At 23.6% G+C, this 9,433-nt stretch overlaps 3 protein-coding genes across 3 annotated transcripts, besides 1 other annotated feature; 1 reads left to right on the forward strand and 2 right to left on the reverse strand.

The window, feature by feature from the left end:
• Positions 1-1,888: 1,888 nt before the first annotated feature.
• Positions 1,889-3,940, reverse strand: EHI_025090 (long-chain-fatty-acid--CoA ligase, putative; the record flags this gene model as incomplete). The annotated part of the gene is made up of 1 exon (XM_643141.1): positions 1,889-3,940. The coding sequence occupies one exon, from the start codon at positions 3,938-3,940 to the stop codon at positions 1,889-1,891; it is 2,052 nt and encodes a 683-aa protein (XP_648233.1).
• Positions 3,941-4,301: 361 nt separating this feature from the next.
• EHI_025100 (uncharacterized protein) lies at positions 4,302-5,964 on the forward strand. Its single transcript, XM_643142.2, has 2 exons — positions 4,302-4,646; positions 4,795-5,964. Exons 1-2 carry the CDS (start codon positions 4,307-4,309, stop codon positions 5,928-5,930), a joined length of 1,476 nt encoding a protein of 491 aa, XP_648234.1. The 5' UTR covers positions 4,302-4,306; the 3' UTR covers positions 5,931-5,964.
• A 75-nt stretch (positions 5,965-6,039) lies between these two features.
• EHI_025110 (Rab geranylgeranyltransferase beta subunit, putative) lies at positions 6,040-7,044 on the reverse strand (the record flags this gene model as incomplete). The annotated part of the gene is made up of 2 exons (XM_643143.1): positions 6,040-6,662; positions 6,720-7,044. 2 exons carry the CDS (start codon positions 7,042-7,044, stop codon positions 6,040-6,042), a joined length of 948 nt encoding a protein of 315 aa, XP_648235.1.
• A 625-nt stretch (positions 7,045-7,669) lies between these two features.
• Positions 7,670-8,189: a repeat region.
• The last annotated feature ends 1,244 nt before the right edge of the window (positions 8,190-9,433 follow it).

A 9,433-nucleotide genomic window follows, 5' to 3' on the forward strand; every position in this document is an offset into this window, starting at 1 on the left:
TTTTATATTATTTGTTTTTCGTTGTTTTTCTATTTCTTTCTTCTATTATTTATCAATTTTATATTCATTTATTCCTTTTTATTTATTTTTTATTAATTCTTGAGTATTGTATATTTCATTATTATTTCATTTGTGTATTATCAAATTATATGTTTTATTGATTTTATGTTGAACAAAATATTGAATATAATCAATATTTTCATTCTTAATTATTCATTATTTATTCTGAAATGTTATGTATATTTATTATATTAAATTAATATGATGAATGAATATCAATATTATTGTTTATTTGATTTTAAAAAATAATAAATGAATATGAAATAATGAAATAATGAAAATAATGAAATAGAATAATCTAATATTGAACAAATCAAATAAAGAATATATTGAATATATCATTATTGTTACTTTATTATTTGTTATTTCAATTATTAAATATTAATAAATTATTATTCATGAATATTTAATTGATATTTTACATTTTCATTTTCATTTTATTTAATAAATGAAATATAAATAATGAATGAATAATAATTTAATATATGAAATAATAAAAAGAAAGATAAATAATAAAGAAATATGATGTATTTAATATATAATATAAATTATTATCAAATATAATAATAATATCAAATGATGAATTATTTTTATTTCAAAATATTTTGCATCAATAAAATATGTTGCTAAATATTTTGCATCATTAAATTTTGCGCTTTTTTTTATTGCGCTTTTTTATTTGTTTCAATAAAATTTGCATCCTTTATTTTTTTCATTCTTTTCTTCTTTTATCATCTCTTTTGTTTTATTACACTTTATCTTCTTTCTTTTTATATTCTCTCCTTTCTACTTTTATTCTTTCTTCATCTTCTTCTATTTCTTACTTTCTTTTTATTCTTTTATATCTTTCATTCTCTTCTTTTTCAATTATTTGCTTTTTTCATTGCTATTTTAACATATTTATAACATTCATAATCAATTCTCATTTAATAACAAATATAATCAAAAATCAAAGTAATTAACATAATCAGAAATAAAATAACAATAATTGGTGTAGAATAATTAATTATTATTATGAAAATAAACAAATAAAATGTTGAGAAATAATAATGATGTTAAGAGATAGAAAAGAAAACAACAAATAAAATAATGAAGAATAATAATATAAGCAATGAATATAAAGAATGAAATTACTTCAAGAAAATAATACAAATGTCTGAAATGAACAAATCAATAATTACATTAAATGATAAATGAACAACAATAAAATGAAAATGATAAAAACAAGAAATGAAGATATAATAATAAAGAAATAATAATGAAAATGAATTAACAATTCATAAAATATCAGACATTTATATAGCAGAAAAAACAAATAAAAGTAATTCAAATAATAATTACAATCATTGAATAAACAAAAAAAGAAACAGTAAGAAAGAAGAACAAAAGAATATAAAATTAAAAATAAATAATGATTAAAGATATAATGATTAATATGAAAAAATTGATGAAATAATATAGAGATACGAGAGGATGTGAATATAGAGATATATAAATACAACATGAACAATACTCTTTATAGAGTGAATTGAAATAACATCAAACAAACAAAATAAAAAAGAAATATCAATATCTACTGAAACTTAATTGAATAATTTTTATTTTATTTATATTAATTATTTTATGGCTATTTTTTATTTCATATATACTTTAAGTTAGTCTAAAATTAATATAATTTTCACAATTAAATCTTTCATTTTAATAATAATATAAATCATTCATTAAGTTTCTCTAATTAAAGAAAGAAAAAGTGAAAATGGTTAATAATATTATTTAACTTTTAATACAATAAAATTAAAATAAATAAAAATCTTAATTCAATTCAAAATCAATTAAATAATTGTTTAATGACATTTTCATATTTCTTTTGTATGAAATTTCTTTTTAATTTCAAAGCAGCAGTTAATATACCATTTTCTGCTGACCATTCATCTTCAACCAAATAGAAATTTTTAATTTTTTCATGAGAAGATAAAGAAGAATCAACTTCACGTAAAGATTTCATAACAATATCATGGAATTCACTATTTTTAAATACATCTTCAAGTTTAATAGATTTTTCAAGAGCAAATTCTTCCATTAATTGTTTGTTAGGGACAATTAATCCGACTGTAAAGTCATAATATTGATTAGCAATAGCACAAAACATATCACAATATTTTGATAAATTATAAACCATTTCTACTTTTTCCAATGAAATATATTCTCCACATGGTTGTTTAACTAAATTTTTCTTTCTGTCAATAATTTGAATTCTTCCTGAAGGTGTAATTTGTGCGATGTCTCCTGTTTTAAACCACCCGTCTTCAGTGAATGAATTTTTCGTTTCTTCTGGTCTATTAAAATATTCTTTAAATAAAGCAGGTCCTCTTAATAATAATTCTCCTTGTGGTATTTCTTTATCAGTAGTATATCCCATATCCTCTACATCAATTAATTTAGCCTCAAAATGTGGATATAATACTCCAATAGTTTTATAAGCAAAATCTCCATGAAGCATATTTGAAACTGGACCACAAGCTTCAGTCATACCATATCCTTGCATAATATCTACACCTGCAAGAATAACTTGAAGATATTCTTGAAGATCATCAGATAAAGGAGAACCTCCCATAATAACAGCAAATAAAGTTTTACCAAAAATTTCTTCTTTAATCTTTTTAAAGACAAGAGAATCAAAGAGTTTAATAAATGGAATAAATAAATATCTTGGTCTTAATTGATAATCAACATAAAATTTCTTTTTAAATTGAAATGCTATATTAAATAAAAATCTAACTATACATGATGATTTTTCTATTTTATCTGTTACAACTTTTCTTATTCTATTAAATACTGTTGGTACTCCATTCATAAATGATGGCTGAAATGCAATCATATCACATTCACTATCATACATATATGTTGATGTTAATGTTCTTTGAGAAGAATATCCTAAGCATCCTCCATATACTAAATTACAAAATTCAATTGTTAATTCAAAAATATGAGCTAATGGTAAATAACAAATGTATCGTGTTTTATTTGAATATCCCATTATATGATTATATGAATATGTAATACAAAGTAAATTCTTATGTAATACAACTACTCCTTTTGGCTCTTTTGCTGTTCCTGATGTATATAAAATCATTGCTATATCTTCTTCTTTTGGAATATCATCTTCAACTTTTGGTGCATCTAAAATAGATGAAAGTGTTGGAATTGTTGTGTCTTCTAATGGGTCACAACTTATTAATTTAATTGACTTATAAACATCCAACTGAATTGTTTTTTCATATGTTTCTTCTGAAACTAAAACTCCTTTTACGTTTGTTTCTTTTAATGCAACATCTACAGCATCAGCTCCAAGTGTAGCATAAACAGTAACAACTATAATTCCTCTACAAGCACAAGCAAGAACAAATGCCATCCACTCATATCTAGTTTCACAAAATATAGCTATTTTATCTCCTTTTCTATATCCAAGAGAATATATTCCATTAGCTAATTTATGAATATATTCATAATATTGTTTATCAGACATATACTTATAATCACTCATTTTATATTTATACATTGTCTTTTCTATTTCTTTTCCTTGTACCATAGTCTTTACTGTTTTAAATGGAACTTTTTCTATAACTTCTCTATATCCAATTAAATGGTCTTGTCCTTTAGTTGGAAAAGATTCTATAAGTTGATATAATGTAGTATATCCTTGATCTGGTCGGTCAATTAATTTGTCCTTTCCAATAATATCTCTTCTTACTCTTGTTTCATGTGGGTGTGCTTCACCAACCCAACACCCAAATTTCTCTTTTGGGAGTGGTTTCTTTCTTAAAAAGAATAATATAGTACAAATCACAATAATAAAAGAAGTGACTACTATGCCTATCATATCTGAATTATTTCTACTTCATTTTTTATAGTTCAATTATTTCTTTAAATTTTAGGAGATTTAATTCTTAGAATATTCTTTTTAGTCTTTTATTATTCTTTTTTAGTCTTTACCTCCTATTTTTATACTTTTTATCTTCTTTTTATTATTTCTTAACTATTTTTACTACTCTCTCTCTTTTTTTATTCACTCTAAGAACCATCGATTTCTGCTCCTTAGGCTTTACCCTTTTGTCATTGAATAACACAAATTTTTTTGAGAATGAATCACAAAAAATAGAGTTGAAAAAGGGTTTTTCTATTTAAAAAAAAAGAAAAAAGTATTACAAAAAAAGTCAAAAAAAAAAAGAACTTGAAAACTTCAAATATGAACAATTCTGGGGTGTTAAACACAAACAAAGAACAGAGACTCTTATTGACAACAATATCAAAAATTGGATTTTTCCTTCTTTTCATTGTTTTTGCAGTTCTTGTTGTTATAGCTCTTTTTGTTAGTTTAAATGCACCAAAACCATGGTCAACAAATGAAATAAGTTCATGGAAATGTGCTGGTGATGATGCACAATTTAATCAAAATTGTGGGGGAGTAAATTTGTTAGATAAATCCAAAAAAATAACTCTTCAATTAGGTGCATATGAAATTTTTAATCAAGAGTCTCGTTTAGAATATTATTTCAATAAAAAGAGTTCTAAGAAAGATATTGCCTGTTTGTTGTGTTATTATCTTTTAAAAAATATTCTCTTGATTGGCGTTTTATCTTTTCCTGTCTTTTCATTTTAAGAAAGTCAAAAATTTCAAGTGGGATATTAAAATAATTCCCAAGAAGAATTTAAAGTTTAACTTATCTTTTTTAGTTGATGGATTTGTCAAATTTAGATATACATTATATGGAACTAATGTATTAAATCAACCAAACCAAAAAGTTGAAGTAAGTTCATTAAAACTTATTGAAGAAAAAACAATTGAAAGTAAAGTACATTGTCCAGCTAGATCTACCAAATGTGATATTGGTTATATCTCATCAGAACTGTATTTAGATTATCCAATTTATATTATTGAAATTTCTATAATTAATGAAAATGTAAAAGATATTGTTAGTGATCTTATCTTTAAAGCATCATTTGTTTCAACGTTCTATACTATTTTTGAATTATTCTGGAGACTTATTTTTATTTTATTCTCTTGTTTGTGTACTTGTATTTATCTTTGGGCTAATAGATCCATTCCACAAGAAAAATGGAGTCATGAACAAAAGTGGACAGTTGTATTATTAACATTCCTTATTTGGGAAAATAATCCATTATATCCATATGAATTTTTAATGGATAATGCTTTCTATTTATTTGTTAATTCTGTTATTGATACTATTTTCATATGTTTCTTAATGTTTTATGTTCTTATTATGTTTGATGCATTAAGAAAACCAATTCGACAAAGAACAAGTATTCGATTCTATTTACCAAGAGGTTTATTGTGTGGTTTATTATTTTCACTTATTTTAGCATCATTCATGTATAACAAAACAAGAAAGATTTATTCACCTACAATGACTGGTTCACATGATGTATTTAATGTTATTATTTCATTAGGTATTATGGGTCTATTAATTATTTATTTATTCTGGTTAATATTCTCTATTATTCGTTCATTCTCAGAAGTTCGTAAATTAGGAAGTGCTGGTTATAGAGTTCAAGTCTATGGTATTTTCACTATCTTCATTTTATTATTCTATGTCTCATTATTACTTTCAGTATTCTTTATGGGTTATCGTAATAATGCTGCTGTTTCTTTAACAACTATTGCATTTGTTAATTTCTATTGTATGGTTTTGACTATCCTTTACTTACCATCAAATGTTGTTGACCAAAAAGAGGAGAGAGCTAAAATTGTTAAATTGGATGATGATGAAGCTTTAGAGTTAAAAGTAGAAGATTATGATAATGAAGAGTCTCATGGAGATGAAGTGGTAATTGCAGATGATGAAAATTAATTTTCTTCTTCTTTCAAATTAAATTCCTTCTTGCAAATTAATTTCTTATATCTCTTTTTGTATAATCAAAAACCGTTAATAAATAAAGAATATAATTTGTCCCAAACTTTTAAATTAAATGATAAAATTCTAACACATCTTTTGGCATAGCAAATCGTGGGTCAATTTCACCAATAATATCTGTATATTTCCTCATTAAACTTAATCCAGCAATCCCAAAATATGTATGATAAATATCAGCACAATCACCTGGTCTATCAGCAATACCACCATCTTCCATATCTTGTGCTTGTAGAATAAACTTTTCAAGTGCATCTTTATCAATCCAATCAACTTTTCCAAGAATAATTAATGAAGTTAATACCCACCATGAATAACATACATCTGGTAATTTCTCAGGTCTTCCATTAAGTCCTCCTGTCACTGTTTGTCTTTCACATAACCACCATGCTAATTTCTCTTTATCTAATACATCTAACCGATTTAATAATGCCAAACAAGCTACAACTGTAAATGTTTGACCAGCATGTGATTCTGCTCCTGGGATACATCCAAATGCTCCATCAAAATTCATACATTTCATTAAGTAATTAACTGCTGCTTCAGTATTAATGACGTCTAATTTACCAATTAGAGTTAATGCTAATACAGCACAATATACAAATCTATTATCAGACTCTCCCCAATGATCAGCAACAAAACTTCCATCTTCTCTTTGACATGATTTAATAACTAATAAATTAAGTTCTTTTCTATTGACTTAAAAAATAAAAATATAATTAAACAAACAATTAGCAACTTGTTCAACTGGAATTAATGAACGTTTTCCTAAAATACATAATACTTGTATTGCACTAAGAGTATTGTATATATGTCCATCATATCCAATATTTCCTCCAAATCCACCTGTTTTTTCATCAAAACATTTCATACAAAATTGTGTTAATCTTTCTTTATCTTCATCAGTAACTTTATTTAATAAATGAAGTGTTGTAATTCCCCAATAAATACCACATATTTTTAGATGAGAACTTGTTATTGACTCAATATCATTTTCATTTTCCTTTTCTTTATTTCTTAGAAATTCAATGTGTTTTTGTGGAATGAATGTCATCTTTTTTCAAATTCAAGTTCTTGTTCATAAACTATATTTTTATAAATTTAATATAATAAATTTTACTATTATTTTTCTTAAAATATAATCACGAAAATGAAAATTTCTTCCTCATTTACTTTTTAATCAATAACGTATTTCAATTAGTATCTTAAAACAATTAAATTTTAGATTCTCTTTACTACATACGACAGTAAAACACTATTTTTATGAATAAGCATTCAGAAAAATATCACTAATTTTATAAAAGCTATCATATTAAAACAAAATATTTTTTAATAATTATTTCACTCAATTCTTTAATACATCATATACCTTGGTTCTTATTTGTTATTATAATGTTAGCACATAACAAATTTTTGGAAAGACTTACTTCTATTGAAAATAAAATTAATTAATTTTTTTAGTGGTATTGTTATTGTTTTAAATAACGTTTTTTACTGTGTTGATTTATGTTATTTATAATACTTATTTTTGTAGGTATTAAAGATTATTGATTAGTTATTATTATAGACGAATATATTATTTCTATGATTTGTATTTCAATTTAGCTATTATTTCAGAGTAACAGTTGTTTATATATTTTATGTTTGTATTGTTTTTTTTTCATTATTTTTTTGGGAGATCGAAGGTGGCATGTCTAAAACACCACACAAACCCTAGTACAAATTCAAGCATCGACACTTCCAGTTATTTTCTGGTTATGACGGTGTATTTGAATTAGAAATGTATTAGGTAAAGTTGCAAAGGGTGTAGCAAGATATTATGATAGAATATTACATGGTGTAATATAAGGAAGTACTGAAGTGTGGGTAAGACTAAAAGAAAATTAAACATAATAATATAATGGGAATGAAATAGTCTCTTCTCTCATTCATAAAATTAAGAAAAAAGGAAAAAGAAAATGTTTAAAATTAAGGCAGAAAATAAACAAAAGGTTAAAAAGAAGAAATAAGCAGAAGAAGGATGAGAAGACATTAATAGGAAAAAATAAAACAAAGAAGTGATTTTTTCATTTGCAAGAAAAACATAAATGATAAGTTAAAGAAAAAGATTACTGTTTTTTAAACAGCTCAGGGATTAATCTCCGCTAAACTAGGAAGAATATATGAAAAATCTATTAACACTTAATTAAGTAATTTTTAATTATTCAATGAGTTAATTCAAATAAGAAATTGTAAGAAATGACAATTCTTGTATAATGATTATTGATAATTTTTAATGGTAGTTTGTATTTATTAAAAGAAATCAAAACATAATTAAAGTATAATTATAAATATATTCGAATATTAATATGTTAGTATGAAGTACTAAAATAAATAAAAGTAATACTATACATTTTTATTATGTTCATTCAAAGAATTTAATTGAAAATGATTGAATTGATTATTTTATTTTGGTCTTTTTTTATTCTTCTTGATAAACACAAATTAATAATAGAATATAAGAATAATTAATAAAAGAGTAAGAAAGATGAAATAGAAACAAAAGAATAAGTATTTTGTTCAATGGTTTATGATAATTTTAGAATATACCAAACTAATTTTCAAAGATTTTTGGTAGTAGGCATTTCATATTTTTGTTTACCAAATTTAAAATATTAAAAGACTGAAATAATCCCAAGAAACACAATTTTGTTATAAATAAAATTTGATAAGAAAGGAAAGAAGATATTTAAAGAAAAAAAGAACAGAACTTCAAACAAGAAATCAAAATACATATATGAATACATTAAGTATAAAGTAAGAGATGAAAGACTTAATTAAGAAAGAAGAAGCTAGTAATTAAAAGAAGTGAAAGTAGAAATGAAGAAGTACAAAACAGGGAATATAAAATAGAAAGAAATAAGCAAGAGAAACTTAAGAGACACTATCAAACAGATAGAGGAGATGAATAAAGAAATATAAAAAGAAAATAAAAACATGTAATTAGGAAATTAAACAAAGTAATGTGAAAGGATAATAATGAAAAGCATCTGATGAGATGACTATTTCTAAGAGTAGAATCTAAATAGAAAAGTAATATGAAATAAAAGGGACATTCAAATGATTAATGTGGTGATCAAATGAATGAAGAAATTAAAAGTAGTTTGAAGTTGTTTTTTTGTATTTATTACTTAAGGAAACATTAAGAAAGCTTCATGATATACCACAGAGAAATATCATGAACAACTATCCAAATAAATTATTACCTCGAGTTCATGATCCGAGTGTATGGAATTCACATAATCGAAACATGTTAGAATGAAAAGGGATATAATTTGAAAAAGGAAGTTGAAGAAAGTAATAAAGAAAATAAACAACTCATAGAAGATAAATCTGTTAATATAAAAAACAAGAAAAGAGAATAACAACAGTAGAAGATAAAGAATAGAAATAAATATAATTGA

The sequence above is a fragment of the Entamoeba histolytica genome, genomic scaffold, assembly GCF_000208925.1.
Source record: "Entamoeba histolytica HM-1:IMSS scf_1104750516653 genomic scaffold, whole genome shotgun sequence".
Classification (NCBI taxonomy): Eukaryota; Evosea; order Mastigamoebida; family Endamoebidae; genus Entamoeba; species Entamoeba histolytica.

What these genes read in the sequence shown, in the direction of transcription:
- EHI_025100 (XM_643142.2), top strand. Translation starts at nt 4,307, where the DNA reads ATGAACAATTCTGGGGTGTTAAACACAAACAAAGAACAGAGACTCTTA. An exon ending in TTCTAAGAAAGATATTGCCT is followed by an intron (nt 4,647 to 4,794) that starts GTTTGTTGTGTT and finishes TATCTTTTTTAG; the next exon opens with TTGATGGATTTGTCAAATTT.